The sequence below is a fragment of the Thamnophis elegans genome, chromosome 14, assembly GCF_009769535.1.
Source record: "Thamnophis elegans isolate rThaEle1 chromosome 14, rThaEle1.pri, whole genome shotgun sequence".
Taxonomy (NCBI): Eukaryota; Metazoa; Chordata; class Lepidosauria; order Squamata; family Colubridae; genus Thamnophis; species Thamnophis elegans.
The window spans coordinates 35,736,794-35,761,743 of record NC_045554.1 but is presented as its reverse complement, the minus strand read 5'-3'; the positions used below and the strand labels follow the sequence as shown (position 1 = coordinate 35,761,743).

General features: G+C 39.5%; 1 protein-coding gene across 1 annotated transcript in view; it reads right to left on the bottom strand.

The window, feature by feature from the left end:
* Positions 1-24,524, bottom strand: part of CDH5 (cadherin 5) — a 43,506-nt gene extending 18,982 nt beyond the window's left edge. Inside the window, exons 1-2 of the mRNA XM_032230805.1 lie at positions 24,348-24,524; positions 427-646 (exon numbers count right to left, since the gene is read on the bottom strand). Of these exons, the coding sequence (XP_032086696.1) occupies positions 427-618 (192 nt within the window). The 5' untranslated portion in view covers positions 619-646; positions 24,348-24,524. The remainder of the gene's footprint in view (positions 1-426; positions 647-24,347) is intronic.
* Positions 24,525-24,950: the final 426 nt, after the last annotated feature.

Here is a 24,950-nt window from a genome sequence, read left to right as displayed (position 1 = left end):
CAGCCCTCTCTAAGCAGTTTACAGAGTTAGCCTATTGCCCCCAACAATCTGGGTCCTCATTTTACCCACCTAGTAAGGGATGGAAGGCTGAGTCAACTTTGAGCTTGGTGGGATTTGGACTGCCAAATTGCAGTCAGCCGGCAGTCAGCAGAAGTAGCCTGCAGTACTGTATTCTAACCACTGCGCCACCATGGCTCTTATCAAAAAAGGTTTGCTTCCTGCATCTCAGAATATCAGGAATGAGTGTTCTGTTTTTTGGAAGCCAGCGTTCAACTGTGCAAAAGGTAGTTGGGTATTATTGTATCTCTGCCTAATGGGCTTTGCCGGGCAAATGGAAAGACAAAGTCCTTCTCCATGCCAGGAATTTGCTTGTGGTACTTCTTGGCTGGGTAACTATTAATTGACCATTACCAAATCCATGCATACCTTTCCAACATGATGAGGCAAAGTCCCATTCTGCTCTTCAGGAATATGCATTTTATTCCAGATCCATTCTCTTTTCATTCGCTTATGCAAGTTATCGTTTGTGTTTGACTTTGAGAAATGGTCTCCATGCACACCAGAAGACCTCGGGATCAAGAAAATGAGGAGGAGGAGGAAGTAAGAGCAGCTTGCCATCTTTGTAGTTCAATGATCTTGGGAAGTCCTGTGTTTGAAGAAGTCAAAAACCATCTGGTGACTACAGGGGCACAACATTTTCTTGTTAACAGCACACAAGATTTGTTACAGGCTGTTCTTTTTGAACACCCCAGTTTAGCTTCCAGTCTTGGGTTTCTTTGGTGGTCTGTCACCCCAAGACTAACCAGGTCCAATCCTACTTAATAGAGAAGGTTAGACAGATATTCTACCTGCTGAAAAGAAAACCCTATAGTAAAAGGCAGATGACTCATTAAAACATTTATTTGGTGTTTTCATATAAAAACGTTTTCAGGCACTTAGGCAGTAGTGAAATTCAATTTTTTAAGCTACCAGTTCTGTGGGCGTGGCTTAGTGGGTATGGTGTGGCTTGATGGGCATGGCTTGGTGGAAGTGGCAGGAGAAGGATACTGCAAAATCTCCATTCCCACCTGACTCTGAGGCCAGCCAGAGGTGGCATTTGCCAGTTCTCTAAACTACTCAAAATTTCCACTACCGGTTTTCCGAACTACTCAAAATTTCCACTACTGGTTCTCCAAACGACTCAAAATTTCCACTACCAGTTCTGCAGAATCTGCTGGATTTCACCTCTGCACTTAGGGATGTTACTGACCAGCGGTTTTCTATGTGCAGGTTAAAAAAAATTAAATTCAAGGTTTAATTAGTGAATTAAAAGCTTAATAGTGAATTTTTGCTGCCATTTTTAGACATGCAGATCCCTGAAACTTAACGCTCTTTTTGAAAATCAAACCAAATCCTTTATTCCATATGTGGTGGGATTCAAATAATTTAACAACCGGTTCTCTGCCCTAATGACTATCTGGGTAGGTGGGGCTCAATGGTCATGTGACTGGGTGGGCATGGCCAACTCAACATCACTCACATCAATGGGTGCTTCATCTTAGCTATTACAATGTAATAAGGGTTAACTGGAGAGGCAGTTTCTGTAAGCAGGGCAATAAAGATTAGTCTAGAAACAACACTAGAATGTTTCCTTCCTGCCTTCCTTACAGGATTAGCCCTGTAAAGTGGAAAAAAACAAAAGGAGATTTCTTCCAACAAATGGTTCTCTGAACTATTTAGAAAGTTACCAACCGGTTCTCCCGAATAGATGCGAACTGGCTGAATCACACCACTGCCATATGTCTATGGAGATTCTCAGTCATCCAGGTCATGGTTGTCTCAAAAGTGTTTTTTTCAAAAGGCAATCAGTACTTTGTTTTTCCCCCGAGGATGTTTCTCTTCTCATCCAAAAAGCTTCTTCAGTTTTGAGGAGAAGCTTGTTTGATAAGCTAGAGAACCGTCATCTAGAGCCAAGGTGGCGCAGTGGTTAAATTCAGCACTGCAGGCTACTGCTAGATCAGCAGTTCAGCGGTTCAAATCTCACCGGCTCAGGGTTGACTCAGCCTTCCATCCTTCCGAGGTGGGTAAAATGAGGACCCAGATTGTTGGGGGCAATATGCTGACTCTCTGTAAACCGCTTAGAGAGGGCTGAAAGCCCTATGAAGCGGTATATAAGTCTACTGCTATTGCTATCTATGCTGATTTTGTAAGATTCTTAATTTATTGGTTCAAATTCCCAGTTTTGTTTCTGGCAAGCCTTCATCATCAATATCTATGGCATAAAAATGCAATCCAGATCATACAGTGCCTCTGTTTTCTTCGTATGTTTCAAATGACTTGATCTTTCTCTTTATTTTTTTAAAAAAATATTTTTATTCTTTTTTAAACAAAACAACACATACAAAACAAAGCAAGAGCAGAACAAAAAACAACTTTCCTCCATTTCATCAAGCACGTCGTTTGGTTACAGGTTTTTGTCCACCAATTCTTAAGTTCAGGGTTAACATCACTGATTTACATTAAACATAATTGAATATTTCGCTGTCATTGGGCATTATGTATTCAAATTACCATTAATATTCTTTCATTTGTAACAATCCTTATTTCCTTAAATTCATAATTATCTATCAAATAACAATGAGTCTTTAAAGTATTATAGTGTCACCTATCTCTAAGAAGAAAGAGGAAGAATAGAACACAGGATTCCCATTAATTTATAACATACATTCATATTTTCAATTGACCATAATGTCACCAATCATCCCATTATTAATTATTAATCCATATAGTGGTTAAGTATTTCAATTCATATATATATCAATTGTTCCTTACATCATCATTGATCCATTTAATATACAAAGATCTTTCTAATATTATTTTTTTTCATTTTTTCATTTTAAGTTTATTTATAGGCCGCCCTTTTCCCTGAGGGGACTCAGGGCGGCTTACAACTTATATAGGAAGGGGAAACATACAAAGACATATAGGACAATACATAATTAAAAGAGTAAAGCAACATTCATTCAACATTCGGGCGGGGATGGAATATAATCTTTAACCCCAGGCCTGACGGGATAGCCAGGTCTTGAGGGCTGTGCGGAAGGTCTGGAGGGTGGTGAGGGTATGAATCTCCATGGGGAGATCGTTCCAAAGGGTCGGAGCTGCTACTGAAAAGGCTCTCCTCCGCGTAGTTGCCAGTCGACACTGACTGGCAGATGGAACTCGGAGGAGGCCCAATCTATGCGATCTAATGGGTCGTGAGGAGGTAATTGGCAAAAATGGTCACTACATACAATTATACCAAGATGTTCAAATCGTCGCATTCTTTCGTATTTCAACTTTTTTATTTTTCTTTAAAAAAAAAACACACAAATATGTCATCATTTGTCAATCATTAAGACATTGAAGTACAATTTTTTTTTTGTTGTGTGTATCCCTCCCTCCCTCCACCCCCCCACCCCCCCTCCTCCTTCCCCCCCCCCGACTTCCCAGAACCCGTACACGGTATGGATTTTTAACTAACACAGTCTAAAATCTATTGAGAAAAAAGAAATAAAGAAATTAATGACATTCTAGATTGACCTTAGCTTCTTCTTACTGAACTGACTTTTAACAGTTTAAATCATTTCTGATCTTAAGCATAGGCTAACTGGAATTTCTTAGTCCCGTATTTATTTTGTATATAGTCAATCCATTTTTTCCAGTCTCGTTTATATCTCTCATTTGAATGATCTTTGAGATATGCCGATATTTTAGCCATTTCAGCTAAGTTTGTTACTTTCAATGTCCATTCTTGGATTGTAGGCAAGTCTTCCTTCTTCCAATATTGCGCCACCAACAGTCTTGCTGCAGTTATCAGGTGCAGAGTCAAATTGGTCTCTACCACTGTAAAATCAGTACATATACCTAGTAAAAATAACTGAGGACTAAACTTTATCCTTCTTTTAAAAACATTTTGCATGACCCACCATATTTTTATCCAAAATGCCTTAACCTTTTGGCAGGTCCACCATATATGATAATATGTAGCATCGAGAGAACCACACCTCCAACATTTAGGCTGTACATTCGGATACATAGAAGCCAACTTTTTAGGATCTAAATGCCATCTATAGAACATCTTGTAAAAATTTTCTCTCAGATTTTGAGCTTGTGTAAATTTCACATTTCTTACCCAGATTCTTTCCCATGTATCCAACATTATTGGTTCCTCAATATTTTGAGCTCATTTTATCATACAATCTTTAACTAATTCTGTTTCCGAATCCATCTGTATTAATACATTATATATCCTCTTTATATGCATTAAGCTTTGATCTCTTATTTGTTTAAACAGATTATCCTCAACTTGAATAAAACCAATTTTTTGATCTATTTTCCACCTAGCCTGTAATTGCCCATACTGGAACCATGTTTGAACTACCTTCTCCTCTTTTAATACCTCTAAACATTTTAATTGTAATACCCCCCTTTCCGAGGTAAGAAGCTGTCTGTAAGTAATTCTGTCCTGTTTTTGTGCTGTATTCATATTTTCAATTGCGTGTCTAGGAATTGCCCACATGGGTATCTTGTCATTTAATTTATATTGATATTTCTTCCAGACCCGCAATAAAGCATTTCTTAAAATATGACTTTTAAAGGTCTTATCCAATTTTTTGTTGAATAACAGGTAAGCATGCCAACCAAATACCAGATCGTGTCCCTCAATGTTCAATATTCTATCATTAGTTAAATGAATCCAATCACTAATTACAGATAATGCCACTGCATCATAATATAGTTTTAAATTAGGTAGTTTCAATCCTCCTCTCTCACGTACATCTTGCATTATTTTCATCTTTACCCTCGGCTTCTTTCCTGCCCACACAAATTTGTTGATACCCTTCTGCCATTCTAAAAGGTTCGCATCTTTTTTAAGTATAGGTAACATTTGGAAGAGAAATAAAAATTTTGGTAAAATGTTCATTTTCACTGCCGCTATCCTACCCAGCAAAGATAAGTGCAATTTCTCCCATTTTTTCATCTCTGTCTGTATGCTATACCAAAGTGGTTCATAATTATGCTTATATAATTTCCCATTTGAAGTTAAAATGTTAACTCCAAGATATTTGACTTTTTTAACTACCTCACATCCTAGCATCACTCCTAATTCTTCCTTTTGTTTAATATTCATATTTATAGCTAATATTTTCGTTTTTCCTAAGTTTATTTTAAAGCCCGACACTTGACCATATTGATTAATCATATTCATTAAAACCATACTGGATTCCTGCGGTTGTTCCAATATTATGACCAAATCATCCGCAAAAGCGCGGACTCTATATTCTTGCTGCCTAATCTTGATCCCTTTTAAACCATCCAAGCCCCGTATTTTATTCAACAATACTTCCAAAGTTATAATAAACAATAATGGGGACAAAGGACAGCCCTGTCTTGTACCTTTTCCAATTTGAAAAGAGTCTGTCAGACTTCCATTGACTATGATTTGTGCTGTTTGCTGTTGGTATATTGCTTTAATTGACTGTAAAAAATTATCTCCTATCTGCATTTTTTGCAGTATCTTCAACAGAAATTGCCAATTAACTCGATCAAAGGCCTTCTCAGCATCCAAAAATATAAACGCAGCAGGGATCTGGTTGTTCTTTCCCAAATATTCTAATGCATTAATAATTAATCTAACATTACTTTTCATCTGTCTCCCTTGTATAAAACCTGTTTGGTCCGTATGTATCAATTGTTGAATGACCAACATTAACCTATTTGCTAATATTTTAGTAAAAATTTTATAATCTACATTCAGTAATGAAATGGGTCTATAATTTTTGGGTTGAGTAGTATCTTGATCTTCTTTGGGTATCAAAGATATAAACGCTGTCTTCCAAGATGGAGGGACTTTACCTTCCGTTTGAATCATATTAAATAATTCTCTAAGAGGTTCTACCATTTCTAACTGTAAGTTTTTGTAGTAAACCGCTGTCAAGCCATCTGTACCTGGTGCTTTCCCTGGCTTTAATTGCTTAATTACCTGCAGGATTTCCCCCGAGGTTATTGGTTGATTCAATTTTTGCCTGTGTTCTTCTCTAACTGAAGGTATTTTCTCCTTGTCTAAATATTTGTCTATGTCTAAACCATTAATTTTATCCCCTTTATACAGTTCTGTAAAAAATTCCCAGAAAGCCTTTTGAATCTCTTCCTGTTGGAACACCTCCTTCCCTCTGTAAATCAGTTTAGATATATTTCGAGTTTTCCTTTTTTTCCTAATCTGATAAGCTAACCATCTGCCAGGTTTGTTTGCATTACAAAAAGTATTGTGTTTTGCATATAATAAATTAGTAGCTACCTGGTCAGAGATCAACATGTCGAATTGAGATTTTAATATGTTAATAGCTTCCTTAACCTTTGTATCGTCTGGTTTCCTTGTTAACTCCAGCTCTTTTCTCTTAATTTCCTCTTCCAGTTCTGTTCGTTTTAACCCTTGCTTATTTCTATGTGTTTTATTTATATTCATCAAAACTCCTCTCATATACGCTTTGCTTGCATCCCATACAAATTCCATAGATGTACCCTTATTCATATTCAAAACAAAATATTCAGATAGTAATTTTTTACAATCATTAATATAGTTTTCATATCTAAATAAATTTTCATTCAGTCTCCAAAACCTTCTTGCCTGCACTACCCTTCCCAACTCCATCCAAACTGGGTTATGGTCCAAAAGGACTCTAGCTGCAATCTTTGTTTTCTTGACCCTAGAAAGCAAATCATTAGTGGTTAGAATAAAATCAATCCTTGAAAGGGATTGATGCCTGTCCGAGAAGAAAGTGAAGTCATATTCCTCTGCATTTCTTTCTCGCCAGATATCTCTCAATTCGAAATCATCCATAATGTCAAAGAAAGATTTGGGTAACTTTGCTCGCATCTTGGTATTTAGGCGGGAAATCTTCTTATCTCTCTTAGTGTCTATCACTCCATTCCAGTCACCCAATAGTATACAGGAACTATAGTCCCACTGTACTAATTTAGCATGAAGATTTCTATAGAATCTATCTTGCTGTTGATTGGGAGCATAAATTCCCAAAAGTAATGTCTTTTTCCCTTCTAAGATTAAGTCTAAAGCAATATATCTTCCGAAGGGATCTGCTTCTATTAATTCAGCTTTCATATCTTTTCTTAAGTATACAACTATACCATTCTTCTTTTCCATAGCAGAAGCTGCAAAATGTTGACCAAGTTTTGAGTTGATCAAATATTTTTGATCAGTTGACTTGATATGAGTTTCTTGCAAACAAATTACATCGTTCTTAAACTGTTTAAGATAATGAAATATTTTCTTCCTCTTCTGTGGAGAGTTCAGTCCGTTGACATTCCATGTTAAAATCTTAGTTGTCATCTTTGGTTGGTTGAAGCATTTTTAGAGCTTCCTGCACGGCCTGTTTAACCTTAGGTCTAGCTCCTCCCACTGCTTCCAGATTTGTTGTTGTAGTTCCTTGATCGATGGCCGATGATTGTTGATGCTGTTGCTTCTTAGCTTGTTTCTCCATACGTCTAGTAGTCATGCGGCTAGGTCTTGGTTCCATAGCACCTTGCACTTCTAGAGAAGAGAGATGCTCCATCTTGTCTGGTGGTTGTATAGTTTGCTGTCTATCCTGTCCTTCTTGTGGTCTTTCTCTAGGTCCAGATGGTGCAGGGTGTCCGGCCTTCAATATATTATAATAAAAATCTCGGGCTTTCCATACAGAGTTGAGGCGGTACCTTTGCTTATCAAATGTAAATATGATGCCGAATGGTGCATCCCATCTATACTGTATCTGACGATTTCTGAGTTCTTCGACCAAAAAAGCGTAGTCTCTTCTGGCTCTTAACATTTGAGGTGGTATCTCTTTCAAAACAGCCAGGTCTTCACCGCCAATTTGAAGCTTAGTGTTATAAGACGCTTGCAGTACCATATTTCTGAACTCTCTTGTAGTAAAATATATAACGATGTCTCGAGGAAGCTGCTTCTGCTTTGCCAGCCAGGAGTTAACGCGGTAAGCTTTGTCAATTTGCCAGCCTTGGTTGGTCCCTGGTCTTCCCATCAGGCGGTCAAAAGCTTCCGATAGGATCTGTTTCAGGTTCTCCTGTTTCTCCTCACGCAGCCCCCTTACTCTTAATGCGAACTCCATTTGTCGGTACTGTATCATAATAATTTCTTTTTCAGCATTTTCCACTTTTTGTTCCACCACCTCTGTTTTCAATGTCAAGTTAGCATTGGCATCATTAAGAACCTCTAGAGTATCTTCCACTCCAGAAATATGTTCTGTTAATACAGTTACAAGACTCAGCATGTCATCTCTAATTTTATCAACCTTAGCCTCAAATTTCTCATACAACTCCTGTTTAAGTCCTTTTATTTCACTTTTAATTTCACTTTTAATTTCTTCTTTCATTTCTTTTATTTCCTCTTTTCCCTCCTCTCTATTATCTCTAAATTTATCTTCCATTTTAATTGTCTGTGCATTAAGAGCCTCGCTTAGATTACTCAGAAAAAATTCTTTCGTTAACACATCCCCAGCAGGGGGCGTAGGAAGCGGAGGCTGCAGCTTTGTGCCAGGCACTGAGGATGTGCCCCTGGAAGTGGAGGGTGACGACTTCAAGTTAATATTTGGTTTTGAGGCCATTTCAAAATTTGTCTGCCTGCAGTTAATAAAACTCTATTGCCTAAATATGCAGCTTTAAGTAAAGAGGCTTTTATTTTGAAGTTTAAGGCTTGGCAAAAGTTTCAGTGAGTAAACATTGTAACAAGACCGTTCAACAGATTCGTCACCATTTAACTTCCAAATAAGCAAAGTTAATGAAGGAGTAAAATTCTTCTATTGTGAAACCAAAACATATGATAAGCTATCTCTTTTGTTTTGAATTCTTTTGAAGTCTTGTGAGAATTAGCAAAAAGTGTTCGTTATTACCGGAGAAACCAGCCTGCTCGGCGCCATTTTAAAAGCCTCTGAGTAAATAATTTTGCGGAGGAGAAAAAGAGAAGAAGCTAAAATGTTGATAAGCAATTATTGTCCTCGCAGTAAACGGATTCAGCTCGTGATAAGATTAAATCAAACAAAACTTAGAGCAGAGTGGGAGAGACCTACTTTGTCCTGCACAAGGCAGTTTGAAGTTCCCAGCACGGACAGCCGTTCTGCCTTGGGCTAGCCCCCCTTTCCTTGCAAGCACAAAAGCTGCAAAAATCGAAGAGCATTTGCCAGCAAAACAGTTTCTTCTTTCCCTCTTGCCTGAAGGATAAGAAAACCTGATAAGACGTCAGATGGAAGATCCTCTAAACAGGTACGTAGCCAGGAATTCGGAGGCAGCTGATTTTTTGCTGCCTTCACCAGTAGGCTCCTCCCAGGAAGTCCGCATTCTTATACATTAAAATCATTATTGTACTTTATATATCATGTGAATAGTACTCTATATCATAGCAAGAAAAGAGAAAACAAAAAACTATTACAATATGAGTAAACAATTTCATTCCCAGGTTTTTTTTTATCTAGCCATTGGTAAAACAAGTCCCATACTTTGTAATATTGCTCATCCTCTTGTTCTCTAATTTCAGATGTAAGCTTACTCATTTCGGTGATCTTTCTCTTTATTTTCATGTTCCCCAACACCCAATTTTCACTTCCTCTGGTAAATTTTTGAGTAGACTTCGTGACACCAGATAAAATAAAGTTGTCTCTTGATTGCCTCACTTCAAAACTGGAGGGTTAGCCTTTTCTCTAAACAATGCCTCTCCTTTTGAGATCCCCCAATGGTGATGTTTGCATAATAATTACCATTTTTGAGATTTCATGTGTTTGTTCAGATTTCAGGAGCTATGTCTTTTTTTCTTTAAACCAGATGCTGCTAGAAAAGAAGCAGGCTTAGAAACAATGAGGTATCCGTTTTATCTAGCAGTGGTGTGTGATTAAAAAAAAACAACAAGAAAGCAGACTACCTTTTAGAGCAAGGATGTCAGACTCAATTTCATCGAGGGCTGCATTAGGGTTGTGTTTGACCTCATGGGGTGGAGATGGGCATGGCCAGCTTAACGTCACTCATGTTGGGGGTGCCTCTGATGGCCATAGCACTCTTCTAGCAAAAATGTAGCTTGGGAGGGCCATAGACGGTCCTCCTGAGTTCTGTTTTCACTGGCAGAGGGTTGCAGGAGGCTGTCACAGCCTAAAATGGAGCTCAGGAGGGCTACGCACAGCCCTCCCAAGCTCCGTTTTTACTGGCAGAGGCCCGCAGGCCAGTTCTTCGCTGTTCCCAGGGCAGCCCCGCGGGCCAGATCTAAGCACCCCGCAGGCCAAATCCAGCACACGGGCCTTGAGTTTGATACCCCTGTTTTAGAGTAAAGGAGCTGGATACGCAACTCCACACAGAAGGCTAGCAATGTTCCTCTGCTTAACCTGAACAACTGGAAGGATTTCATCCCTGGCATTTTCAGAGTTGCAAATCAAGGATCCTAGCAGGTGCAAGATTAATGGCTGCATTAGTTTTCCTGCAAGCTAAAACTGATATTTAAGATATGGGCTACCTCAATCCTTTGGGAAAGCATACAAATGATATAAATAGCAACAGTAACAATGGAATTGTTCCCACCCAAATCATGGGATAGAAACTGTTTATACCCAATTTGATCTCCAGTACTATCTCTGTTTGAATTAATTTCCCATTTTAAAAAATGGACATATGTGTATTGTCAAAGATGGACGCTTTAGCTTCATGGCCCTATCTCCAAAGAATCTTGGGAATTATACCTGGACCAGTGATGTGCGGTGAGGATTACGGTTGGTGAGGCAAGAGCACAGTGGCGGCGAGAAGCAACATACCTGCCGGTGTCCTAGACAGGTGACTTGGGTTAATGTCCACCATAGACGCAAGATGCCTGTAGGACACAGCGGCGGGGGGCGAGGTGGCAGAGTGCGGTAGCGATGAGAAGCAACGTCCCCACTGCTGTGTCTGAGAGGTGTCTCACGTCTATGGCGGACATAAACACGAGACGCCTGTCGGGGACAGTGGTGGGGATGGAGGAGGTGGGGGGCGAGGCGGCGGAGTGCGGCAGCGGCGAGAAGCAACGTCCCCACCGCTGTGTCCGACAGACGTCTCACATCTATGGGGGACATAAATGTGAGACATCTGTCGGGGACAGCGGCAGGGAGGGAGGAGGTGGGGGGGCGAGGCGGCGGAGCATGGCAAAAGCGAGAAGCAATGTCCCTGCCGCTGTGTCCGACATAAACGCGAGATGCCTGTTGGACACAGCAGCGGGGACGGAGGAGGCGGGGGGCGAGGTGGCAGCAATAGAAGAAAAGGGAGAGGAGGAGGAGGAAAGGGAGAGGGGAGCAGCATGGGGCTCCCGGTGGGGGGGGGAGAGGAGAAAGGGAAGTGGGGGACAGCAGGCAAAAGAAAGAAAGTGCCAGCCCGCCAGCGGAGGCGGGTAAAAGACCCGCTTCTGATGGCGGGCTGCCCCTCTCTTCTCAAACAAGGCTGCCCTCCCTGCCTCTCCCCCTTCCCTCTCTTCTGAAACAAACTCTCTCTCAAATTGAGAGAGAGTTTGTTTGAGTGAAGTGAAGAAACAAACACACGGACACACACACGCTCACACACACAGATTACTTACAATAAAAATTACTTACAAATTAAATTACAATAATTTTGAATTCCTCCCCCCTCTCTCTGTCCGACCCACATACTTTTTCCAGCTGTTTCACAGAGGATTTCAACTCTCCTCTTGTCCACCATGATGAAAATATAAAAAATGTAAAAAGAAAAAGACTAGAGCTGCTGCTGCCAGAGCAGGAGGAGGCGAGAGAACTACATGCCTTTGCATAAGGAATTTTTCGCCTTTTAACCCTTGCTTAACTTTGCTCACAAAGATAGTCTAAAGGAGGCACGTGTTCCTCCCACTGCAGTTAAGCACTAAACAGAGTCATCCACTGTGAATCTGGCAGCAACTACCTTAGCCTTTTTCCTTTTAATTTTTTTTCTTTTCATCATGACAGTGGTGAGGCCCTGCCTCCCCTGCCTCCCCTGACTGCACATCCCTGACCTGGACAGCAATTCTACTCAAGATTTCTTCTAATTTGCAGAATTACAATTCCCAAGGAAAAGTTAATACATGTTAAAAAGACACTTAAATTTTCTATTACTCTTCTCTCTCAGGGGAATTGTGTTAGCAAATATGAATGTCATCTTGCCAAATCATACATACCAGCTGATAATTTTAAGTATTTAAAAGAAAACATTTTTTAAACATTTAGCTAAATAATAGATGGTTTTCTGAATCTGAGCTCTTGGCCTAGATAATTGCTCTGGAGGAGTGAATGCACAAAATATGCAGCTTTTATGGTTTATAATAATTGTGATCAACGGGCTAAATCTTAGCTTGTTCCTGAGATCAAATGAATTTGCATCTCTACTGATTTTGAGTGTACATTAACAAAAGAGACTCTGTATAGCACAGATTGCATTTCAGCTAGAAAATAAAGTTTGCAATTGTTATAGAAAAATAATTAAAACAAAAAGCAGCACAAGGAATGAGGGATAGATGTTGCTGGGAAATAAATGTTGATTGATCTTTGAGAATATCTTCTAACACAGCTTTCCTCAGCTTGATGCCTTCGGTGACTTCCACTGACTCCAAAAGATGGGCACCACCAGGTGATCAAAGTCCTGCGTATTTTTAACATGTTACACACCAGTAAAAGGGGCAGAGCTCTATTCTCCATGCCACATACAAAATTTCAAAGCCAGTGACTATCATTGCTGATGCTACATTGGACTTCAAATTCTATACTTTCCAGCCAATATGGCTGGTTATGGAGATTGGGAATTCTTGTCCTTGGGCCAACATAATTGGAGAATATCACATTGGGAAAGACTGTTCTCCTATTGCAAAGATCAGATTTATTGTTTCAGGAAATAGTGATTTCTCCTTCCTTGACCTATATTAACAAGGGATGGATCCACTCCCTTGCCCTGGCTTCATCATATACATCTTGGAATAGATATCTTCAAAAATAGCTTTCCACTCATTTGTGTGCTCCTTAGATTGTTGTTTTGCAACCTTACGCAGTTTAAAATGTTTGTAGTTCAACTCTAAGAATTCCTTAACCAACAGGCTTGCTTAGGAATTCTTTGGAGTTTAAGTCACACATCTTAAACTTGCTAAAGTTAACGTTGCCTTAGATCAGGGGTGTCAACTCAATTTCATTGAGGGCCACATCAGGGTTCTGTCTGACCTCGGAGTGCTGGGGTGGGCATGGCCAGCTAGAGGTCACTCAGGTTGGGGGCACCTTTGGTGACCCAAGTGCTCTGCCAGCAAAAATGGACTCCCGAGCTCAGTTTTCGGCTGCAACTGCCTCCTTTCACCCTCTGCCACAGAGGTGGGTTCCTACCAGTTCGCACCTATTCGGTAGCACCGGTTCGTCAAATCTACCGAACAGGTTAGAAGAGGTTCACCAGTGTACCCGGAAAGGAGGCCACACCTACAGAAGAGTTTCCAAATTTTTTTGAAACCCACCACTGGTCCTTGGATATGATTATTCTACACTATCATGCTCATATTTATAAAACTCAGTGCCTCTGTGAAAGGTAAGGATGACTACTGCGTTTGTGGTGCAATCAGAACATTGCGTGTGTTGACGTTGTTTTAACGCAAACCAAAGATGCCTTTTAAAAAACAAGTTTACCTCATATTCTTATGCATGCCAGTGCTGTGTGTGAGATAATTTAAGGTGGTTCTGACAAGTGTCGTCGGCATCTTTGTATCCGGTCACATGGGTGGCAAGCCACACCCATCTGGTCACATGGGTGGCAAACCACTCCCACAAAGGAGGCCACAACCACAGAGTAGGTTCGAACAATTTTTGAAACCCACCACTGCTCTGCCAGCAAAAATGCCCTCCCGAGCTCCATTTTTGCTGGTAGAGGTACCACGGGCTAGTCCCTTGTTGTTTCCAGGGCGGCCCCACAGACCAGATCTAACACCCAGTGGGCCAAATCTGTCTCCAGGGCTTTGAGTTTAAGACCCTTGCATTAGAAGGTCCGGTAAATACCTGCTGTCAGCAGTTTGCCAGACCTGCTCCTTGGCTGACATCCTGAGCCACTAGTTTTATATAATTGTATGTAATGCAATTATATAAAACTAAATAATTACACTAAAGAGCTGATCCCTGTGGTTGGAACCACTGTGCTTGAATTGCAAAGAGGATAGATTAGTTCTTCCAACTTTTCTATCTTCAAATAGCTAATTCATAATGGGTGAAAATTTAAGTGGAACAGAAGAATTCCCCAGTGCATCATTTATTCTGTTTCTCCTCATTCTTCTCATTCTTGAATTCCACCTTGTTTTCTGAATAGACTGATGGTTGCTTAATCACACTCTAGCTATGAGTCTGGACTTGGAGAAAAAGTGAGCCCACACTTGAAATAAAATAAGTCATGCTTCTGGACTTTAATTAAGAGCCTCTGGTTTTGTCATCCTTTCAGTGGTGTCCTTGTTTAGATGACAACATGGCTTAAGACATTTGTTGAATGTGGTCAGGAGTTCTATGATATTCTGAAGGAATTTTTTTTCCAGTTTTCCCCCTGAATGCCACCACTCTGCTAAACAACTAATCCTCACAACACTGTCAAATTATCTACTAAGACTGTATTACTATTATTCTTCTCTTCCTTCCTAGCACCTATCTCTTCCCACTTATGACTATAACCATGCTGCTTGTATCTTTACAATTTATATTGTTTTATTTGTTTCCTAATATAATATTGCTTATTAGTAACCTATCACTAAGTGTTGTATCTTATGATTTTTGATGAATGTATTCTATCTTATTTTCCTTTATGTACACTGAGAGTATATGCACCAAAGACAAATTCCTTGTGTGTCCAATCACACTTGGCCAATAAAGAATTATGTTCTGTTCTGTTTGTTCTGTTCTGTTCTGTTTGTTCTGTTCTGTTCTGCTCTACTCTACTCTACTCTACTCTACTCTACTCTACTCTACTCTACTCTATTCTAGATAGAAAAACCAGTAGTGCATTTGTGCTCCAGCTGCTTCCCAGACGTGCCAAGATTCCTTCAGAGGAAATGGGGTGGGCTGGATTCTGAATTCCAAGCCTGCTGATGTGAGTTGCAGTTTAAAGAAAGCTTGGTAGTATTCAAGATTTCCGTGGCATGTGTTGCTTAGAGATTAAAGGAAGGGGAAGAGAATGACCACATGGCTGACTTCCTCCAGATGGCAAAAGCTTGACTAGAGCAAGTGACTCCTAAGAATATCAAGGGAGATCTTTAGATACCCCCTTCTTCCTACTGCAGGATAGAAAGGATGCAGTCATGAGATCTGGGCAAAGACCTGAATGTCTATCAGAGCTTTGGTTTTCTTACAATTCCAAGAAACTGAACTGGCCAGAGAGAGAAATACTTTCCAGAAGGTCCCCACCCCACCCCCAAGTACATTTAAAAACACAAAGGAAAGTCTTTTAGAATTATATTTTGGAAAAGTGGATTGCTAAATAATAATGGAATAGATTAATGCAATTGAGCAGATCAGAGGTACTTCACGAGAAGAGTACTCCATTCCTCTGCTCACAATAGAATCCCTTATGCCGCCAGGCTTGAAATTTTGGACCCAGACAATCTAGAAGTATGCTGATTAAAGTCTGACCTAAACTTAGTACACAAAATTGTCTGCTACAACGTCCTACCTGTCAACGACTACTTTAGCTTCAACCTCAATAATACTCGGGCAAACGGTAGATGCAAACTCAAGGTAAACCATTCCAATCTCGTATTCTTGCAGAAAATACGACTTCAGCAACAGAGTGGTCAATCATGGAATGCTCTACCTGACTCCATTGTTACATCCTCAAATCCCCACAGCTTCAACCTTAAACTGTCTACCGTGGACCTCACCCATTCCTAAGAGGTCCATAAAGGGGGCATGCATAAGTATACTAGCATGCCTAGCATCCCTGCCCGACTGTCCTCATTTATTTGTACTCATTTCCTTTATTCATGTCCATGTTTATACTTATACCTGCTATCTTGTACATGTTTGACAAACTAAGTTAAAAAAAAGATTGCATGGTTTATGATGTTTCTTATGGAAAAAAAAACTGAAAATGGTGTAATAAAATTTATACAAAATTAAATCAATACCCATTTTTCTCTCTCCCTGAGCTGACAAGAAGACCTGGGTTTTGAGTAAAGAATTATACATTCCAAAACGTCTTGAGAACCCAAATGTAATTAGAATCCATTTTGTTTACACTTCAATTGAGTTAACATTTAAAACATGCAATTACTCTCCAGTCAGATACTGAATGTTTTTCTCTCTCTCCATTCTATTGAATTAAATGCACTTGGCTAAATAAATAAAGAGAAAGACGCCACAGGAATCCCTGGTTCTCAGTTTATCCATCTTTGATATAAATTTTAGGCCTTTTGGTTAGGATATCTTCTGCTGGGGAATAATTTGGCTTCTTCCCTCCTCTCCAATTTTATGAAGTTCTTATAAAAGCAGGATTCTGTAATGATTAGATGTAATAGCCACAATAGGAATGTTTAGATTCCTTTTGCTTTTCCCTTATTTAATGCTAATATGCTAAATCTTTTGTTGTTAGTTCTTGGTCCTCTCAAATACTTTGCACCTTAAAGCTTTTCAAAGTGCTTTTTCTTTCTTTTTCCTTCCTTCCTTCCTTCCTTCCTTCCTTCCTTCCTTCCTTCCTTCCTTCCTTCCTCTCTCTCTCTTTCTCTTCTCTCTCTCTTTTTTCTCTTCCTCTCTCTCTTTTCTCTTTCTTTCTCTTTCTTTCCTTCTTTCTCTGCCTTCTCTCTTCCTCTCTCTCTTTCCTTTCTTTTTCTTTCTTTCTCTCATCTTTCTTTCTCTCTTCTTTCTCTCTTCTTTCTCTCTTCTTTCTCTCTCTTTCTCTCTCTCCTTTCTCTCTTCTCTCTCCCTCTCTTCCCCCCCCCCACAATTTTTTGTTGCACCTGCCCTGGTTCAGATGACTGACAAATGACCTATGTCTACGATTACGATGACCTTCTGTAGAAACCTGTTAGAGAATCTACTATCTAAAATATTGATTAAGTTAAATTTAGGTGGGGGAAGGGATAAGTTACTAGTTCATCTTACTTTTGCCAGTATGTTTACTTGTTCCTGTGGAAAAATCCCTGAAATATTTTATTGTGTGGTTTCTAATTTATTAAAAATGTTTTCTATAGAGAAAATAAGAGGAAGATGTTTCACAAGTAGATTAGTGATAATATTTTATGCTACGTAAACCTAGAATTATATAAAATTAAAAAGTGTGCGCTTTAGTGCCCTTACCCATCATAGGAATCTACCCAGTGCCTTCTAAGAATAATTGCAAACACAACACAGCTAAATTCCAGGTGTTTTTAGTGGAAAAGTCAGCAAAAAGAAAAAAAAAGAAAACGGGTTTAGTTTCAGACCAACCCTTTATAATAAATAAGAAATCAGGTTAGGACTGTCAGTCAATAAAATTGAAGTTCAATTTGTTTTTAATTTGAAATAAGTAATTCAATTGTAACAGGTTAGCAACATCTAGTCACATTCTGCCTGTTCCTGAAAAACATTAAACTTGACTGAACCTTGTTAATATTTGGATGAGACATTACCCAGGTACCCTAAAACAATAGATTTAGTAATGTGAACAAAAATTCCAGTATATATCAATATCTGTCTATCATATATTTTCCCAGTTTGCATTCCCCATTTAGCTGACCAATGATATCTTTGATTGCCTGGGCCTGGTGTAGATTATAGTTCAACAGATTTAGAAGGTATCTAGTTAAAATGGCTCCTTTGGATTATTGAAATGTTTTCCATCTTATACAGCAGGGGTGTCCAACTTGCAGTGTCACATTGTTGACATGTGATGTATCGTGACTTTTCCTCCCTTCACTAAAATGGGGGTGGGCGTGGCCAGCGTGTGACGCATCTGGGCTGCGAGCCATGAGTTTATCACCCCTGCTATACAGCTGTAGGCTCTTTAAAAAAAGTGGACTGGACTTTCTTGGTTTTTTTCCTTGAAAACATTTAGCTTCTCAACCATGAAGCTTCTTTTCAAGGAAAAAACGGAAGGAAGTTCCAGTTGCCTTTTGGAAAAGCACCTTTGGGGCAACCATGACCTAGATGATTGAGAATCTCGGTAGGTACTGTGCAGCCATAGTTAGAACATGTCTGGACTTAAAATGTTGGTTTGATTTCCTTTGGCTTCGTAGACATTGCAGTTCTTTCCCCCCCTCTTTTCAACTGAATTTAACCTGCTTCCTATTTAGCTTGATCTACACTGACAGTGGCTAAGACGCTGAGCTTGTCGATTAGAAAGGTCGGCAGTTCGGCGGTTTGAATCCCTAGTGCCGTGCAATGGAGTGAGCTCTCATTACTTGTCCCAGCTTCTGCCAACCTAGCAGTTCGAAAGCATGTAAAAATGCAAGTAGAAAAATAGGGCTTTGGTGGGAAGGTTACAGCGTTCCGTGCACCTTTGGCGTTTAGTCATGCCAGCCACATGACCACGGAGACATCTTCGGACAGCGTTGGCTCTTCATCTTTGAAACGGAGATGAGCACTGCCCCCTAGAGTTCGAAACGACTAGCACTAGGGGAACCTATACCTTTACCTTTACACTCTATTGCTCATCTGTTTCTTATGACAATTGAGGCTGGCCTCCATAATGCCGTTGGGAGGAGCTCAGAGGGCGCCCAAACAGGATGCTTTCCCCAGCATAGGAAAACAGGAAGGCACATGTTGCCAAAAACCTCCACTTTTCATAATTTTGTGCTGAAGTCTGCAATTCACAAAACTCTTGCAAAAAATGTACTTGCGGGGGGGGGGGGGATCCCAAAGGGCTCACACTATGTGAAAAGCTGAGGCACAGAGGGCTGAGGATCATTGCTGAGAAATTGGACAATGCAGTCCCCTTCTTTGAGGCATATGAGGCTTCTCTCCAGCTAGCCTAAACCAGAATTGAAATAAAACCCTGCCCTGATGAATTCTGGGCGTAGTTCGAAGGGACCGTCTCTTTCTTTCCAGGGAAAGGGGAGAGGAAACAAAAATTGCCTGAAGGGTGGGGCGTTGGAGGATTTCTGCCACAGGCTCCATTTATAATGTGCAGTATAACATCTTGTCTTCATGGAATGTAGACCATTCAATCACTTGGTGACTAGTGTATCATTCTCTCCCTCTCTCTCTGTACAAGAATCTGTCCATTTTATGCACACTTAATTTTTCATTCTCCTCCCTGTGTAGCTCCTTTACAGCTCAGTTATACAATCCTGTGAACGTAGCCCAAAAAGAAGAAAAGTGCACGGAAAATTATATGTATTTTCTTGAGAGCCATTCTGGTAATGGATCTATTTTTCTGTGCACCTTTGCTAGCAAACCCCAATTGTGGCAAGCTTTTAATTTCCTTTAAAATAAGGGGTATGCATTCTACCCTTACTTGTATAGGGAGTCCTTGCTTAACGACTATTCAAAATTAGAATGGACTAACATTTTTTTACTGACATCCCATCCTCAAAGTTACAACTGTTGCACTTAATGATTGTAATGAGTTATGACCATAACTCCAAGCCTAATTGTTATCATTACATGAGGGCTATCTCTCTCTCTATATTTGTGCTCATGCTTTGATTTGTGATCCATGCTGCTAAACCAAACAGGTAGGTTTGCACGTTCATTCTAGCTCTTCTATAATCTTCTGTTGGAAGAAATGTCCATCAGGGTTCAGTTCCAAGTGATTGATATATATATATATATCAAAGCACGAAGCCTGAAGATGACGAATGAGACTTCGTCAAAACGTCGCCAAGACACCTCCAATTTTACGCGGGAGAAAACCCGAATAACCAAAGACCTACATACTCCCTCAGCTGTTTTTATTAGGTATATGTACTGACTTTACAGCAGCAGAGATTAATTTGGTTCTGTACTTAATAACGGCAGCAAGACTCTTGGTGGCACAATACTGGAAGAAGAAAGACCTGCCTACAATTCAAGAATGGACTCTGAAAGTTATAAACTTAGCCGAAATGGCAAAAATTTCAGCATATCTCAAAGAACATTCAAACGAGAGATATAAACGAGACTGGAAAAAATGGATTGATTATACACAAAGTAAATATGGGACTAAGAAACTCCAGATAGCTTATGCTTAACATCAGTAATAACTTAAATTGTTTAAAATTTGGGTAACAGTAAGAAGCTGAGCTCAATGTAGAGACATTTTAGACTGTGATTGTTAAAAAGTTATACCGTGTATGGGCTCTGGGAAGTCGGGGGGAGGGAAGGGAGGTGGGGTTCTAGGGGTTGGGGGGAGGGGGAAAATATAATATGTGTTAAATTCTAAAGTACATGATTGCACTTGTATACTGTGGCTTTTTAATGTTAGTGTTAAAATAGAACAAGCTGAATATATTGGAAGGTAATAGAAGTAAACCGAAGGGAGGAGTTGAGCGAAAGAAGAAGGAGGGTGGAGAGGGTGAGAGAGAGGAGGAGGAGAAGGAAGGGAGGGAATGGATGAAGAGAAGGAGTGATAGAGGGGGAGGGGAAGTAGGTAGTAGAGGGGTATGTAAGAAGGAAGAATGAAAGTTGGAGGGGGTTGAAAGAGGGTGTATGGTGGGCCAAGGTGGTATATTGGGTTTGTATTGTAGGGGGCATTTTCTATATAAGTGAAGGCTGTGTTTATTACTCAATGTTACATGCTCCGGTTATGCACAGTAAACATGTGATTGTATAGAATGAAATGGAAATAAAAATATTATGTGAAAAAAAAACAAAAAACCAAAGACCTACATACTAACACCTGGGAAAACCCCAGAAAATATATATATATACATATATATATGTGTGTGTGTGTGTGTGTGTGTGTGTGTGTGTGTGTGTGTCTTGGGCCCCGCTTTGGAGCTTCCTGTTCCTATGTAAGAAATGTATTCTGATTGGTTGTCAGACTCCCATGGGGCCATGCAGGGGTAACTTTGTAGTGTCTCGAGTCCCAAGCTTGGTTGAATCTTGCTGGGTGATGTATTCTCCCCAGCTGCCATGTGGTGAATTCTGTTGCTAGATGGGTAGAGGGCTAATCCTACCTTTATTGGATCCTGGATGAGGGCATTTGCTTATGAATAGACCTAGCTATCTCTTTATCTCTTTAGTACTGACATCTACTGTGGGCTATTAAGAGTGAGTCTGCTTCCTGGCTAAAAAAACATGTTTCTCCATTTCTCATCCAGGGAAATATAATATTCTGTCTTTCTAATGTTTCCTAGAATATTTTGCCCTTCTAGGATAGGAGTGGGTGCTAACTTCCTACACTTGTGGGGTGGATAATGTAGTCATATCCATATAATGGTTGTGACAGGACGATTTTCTTCTTGGTCCTTCACAGATTCATTTCAGGTCTGCTTAGATTCTGTATCAACTTAGCCAGGGTGCTTTCTCCTGTGCCTTTTGATAGTATTGGGGCTCGAAAAGGAAGGGGTGTTGCCTCCTACAGATTGGCTTTCCATTCAGTTATGATATTTGTATGGGGGAAAAAAAGAATTAACAAGCAACTTGGCAACTTTAATTTTCCTAAAAGCTTTCTCACTTCAATGTCCAGGGATTCGCTCTAGAGAGAACCGCTTTGAGAAGAATCTACAGCTACAAGCCAACAATTTTTCCTTTGTTCTCCGAGAAGAATGCTAGCAAGGGCATTGCATTTGTTAACTTAAGCAATGTATGTCTTTTTTTCAATTTGGGGGTGCGTGAAGCTAGAGAAGAGTGTCCCCCTCCTTTCAAACCAGTATCTGATGTTCTTACAATTCAGCAAAGGCAATCAATCACTAAGGGCTTCTAAAGGTTAAAGGACTATACAAATCCATATATATCTATATATCCTGTTTTCCATTACAACAACTTGCTTCAACAAAAGCAGGATATGAGAACAGGTTATCCAGTTTGGCAAATCCCTCCAAAGCTGTTAATTGTTTAGGTGAATTTCCCTTGAGTCTGGCTTTTATGTTATCTGCCGCAGCTTAACCAGATGTGGAGGAAAATAAATCTCCTGGGCCTTTAATCATTTCATTGAAGAAAGCCTTTCAATATTGATGCCCGTTTTCTGCATTAGGTTTATATTTTCTTCTTCTTCCCCAAACAACAATAATCTCAGGTTAGAGTGAGAGAGAGAGAAAGTAACCAGGCTAAAGTTAGTTAGTAAGCTTCTATGGATGACGGTACACATCAGTCTCACACTTCCTTGGTTTAGCCCTATATCTAAACAGGTGGAGTCAAGCGATTTTCTTCGCAAACTTGTGTCAGGCCTGAAACCCACAAGGTAAAAGATGGCTTCCTGTCAGACCTGGAAGCCATCTTTTACCTTGTGGGTTTTAGGCCTGACGACCTGTGTATTTTGTCCACAGATAATTAAAAACGACACATGACAACAATCAAGGTCTCGGCAGTTATTTTAGATTCCTCAAAAAGAATTTATCATTTAATTGTCTGGATTTACATGAACCATAAACTGATAATTCAAGATGGATTTGCATAACAGACTAGACTAAAATATCAATAAGTAATTTGTGTTTAGTCTACTGAACAAAGGCAGCTGAGTTGAGGCAAACTAAATGAAAGCATACAGCAAATAAATAAAACAAAATAAGAGGGATTGGTAATACGGTGCTACAATATGAAGTCTACAATATGAAGTCATTTCCTTTTTTCTTTTCATCTTCCTTCTCTTCTCATAATAGGCTATCATGGTCAGCCCACACTTCACCCATTGCATCAAACTTTCTTTCCTGAATAAGCTATACTTCACAAACACATATATTCATTCATCACGATTTACCTCCAAATGTTAATACAAAAGACAAAGTACATTACAGTTAAGTGTTGTCTAAATCAGATTGCAGTGTTTCTTTTTTTTACCTAATGAAAAGATTGGAGTGGAAGGAGAAAAGAAAGAGAAAAAAAAATCTGAAAACGAGGAACAGTTGATTTGGAAAGTACAACTTTTTCATGATTATTTTTCAAATACCAGAAAGCTTTCTGAGGTGAGTGGCAATTCACAAAAGTCCCAAAGATGCTTTTTCAAAAGGCAACTTGACTTTCTTTGAAGTCCAGTTGTTTTTTTTGGGGAAAAAAACCACCTTTGGGAAAACCATGACCTGGATGATTGAGGATCTCCATAGACGTTTAACTCTGAAAAGGTTATGTCTTTTAATAAAATGTGTTAGTCACAAAATATGTTATCAAACTCCTGATTTTTTTTTGTTAAGCAAGATCAGTTGCAGTAAAGAAATGTGTAGGACACACAAACTCAAGAATAGCTCTTGCAAATCTCCTATGAAAAATTCAAACATGGAAAATGGAATATTCTTCTCATAAGAACAAGGAATAGTTTTTGTGAGTATAAATTATTCTCCCATTCAAAAATGCTTAGATATTGGCAGATGGCAAAGACATAATGGCAATTCTTTGGTGGTTTTTTAAGAATGTAGCCCAAGTCCATAATCTTATAGAACTAATAAATGTACTTTTTGCTCAGTGACTAAAGTACCCAGCTCAGTTCACAGAATCACACAAATTAAAAATAACATAATTCTAGAGCTGGCTTAGAATTGAATTGAATTCCCAGTTTAGTGAAGGAATCCAGATCAAAGCATCCTAAGAGAATGGCTAACTACATTCAAAATATAAGGCTTTGTAAGGTGTTTTGTAAAATAAAGAGCCAGCAGGGCCTTCCAATGGTGGAACATCATCCTGAGATGGCTGAAGAGAGATCCCCCCTGCAACTTTCTACAATTTCCCCTCCATAAATGGGAATATTGAGTGGAGGAAAATAAGGAAAGGAATATAAACAGTACGGTGTAAGGCAAGTCTTATTACTATCCTCCCTACACCACATATTTTGGAGATAACAAAAAAAAATCCACTCCTAATATTGACACTGTGTGAAGTTGGTTTATTTCCAAAAAACAAAGCATCAGTTTTTATGAAAACATTGTACGGTATCTGAGAAGACCCAAGAGGTTTTCCTAAACCTGAGTGCAACACTTTGGGTTTTCAGGTAACAACTAGTCCTCAAATTTCTTATCTTAAACCACAAAGTCTTCTATGATCTTCCTACTGTTTTTCAATTGGAAAGCTTCCAGTGACAGTTAAAGTGGCTCTGGTAAGGTAACTTGATCACAGGTAAAGTATCCAGAAAGTTGGTTGGCAACAGGCCAACAAAATATCCTAAGGAGAGACTCTGGGTCACCTAACTTTGGCAAACAAGCAACACAGATGTCAATTACAGGTTTTTTTTTTTAAAAAATAAAATCTAAAAACATTCTCAAATCTTGTGTTTCTTACCTGGCTTCCTCTTTATCAAAATTCGAAAAGATTCTTGGTGATTGCAATCTTCTCTAAGGGCCCTCTAGATCAAGTCATTCTCTAAGCACCCTCTAGATCAAGTCATGGGAGTGCATTGAATAAAGTAAAAATCAGTTATTTGACTGCATGAAGCAATTCAGGGAGTGAGCAGCTTCCTTGTTGCCAAGGGGTCTACCGCTGGGAAATCAGCCCTTCCCCTCTGTTGAGTCTGCACATCCTGTTATTGTTCTGATATTATTAATGTTACAAAGAGAAGAGTGGAGGAAGGAGATAACATTTGGGGTCATTGCCTTAATCACCTTCCCAACAAGTAAGAGGTAGAGAACAGGATGGTAGAACACGTTGCCATTTGCTAACAAAAACACAACTCAAGCCAGAGGCTGAGAATGGGGATTGTGAAAACTTAGAAACAGTGGAATGCAACTTTTTTTTGGCATTTTTGTTGTTTTCTTGGCTGAGAAATCTTATGGACCTCTTTAAGACTTTCCCCAGCTCTTCATGATAACTTGTTCAGAAAGCCACTTGTATATTCTTTTTTGAAAATTTAGAGACCTCCCCCCTGCTTCAGTTTTTACAAAGTCC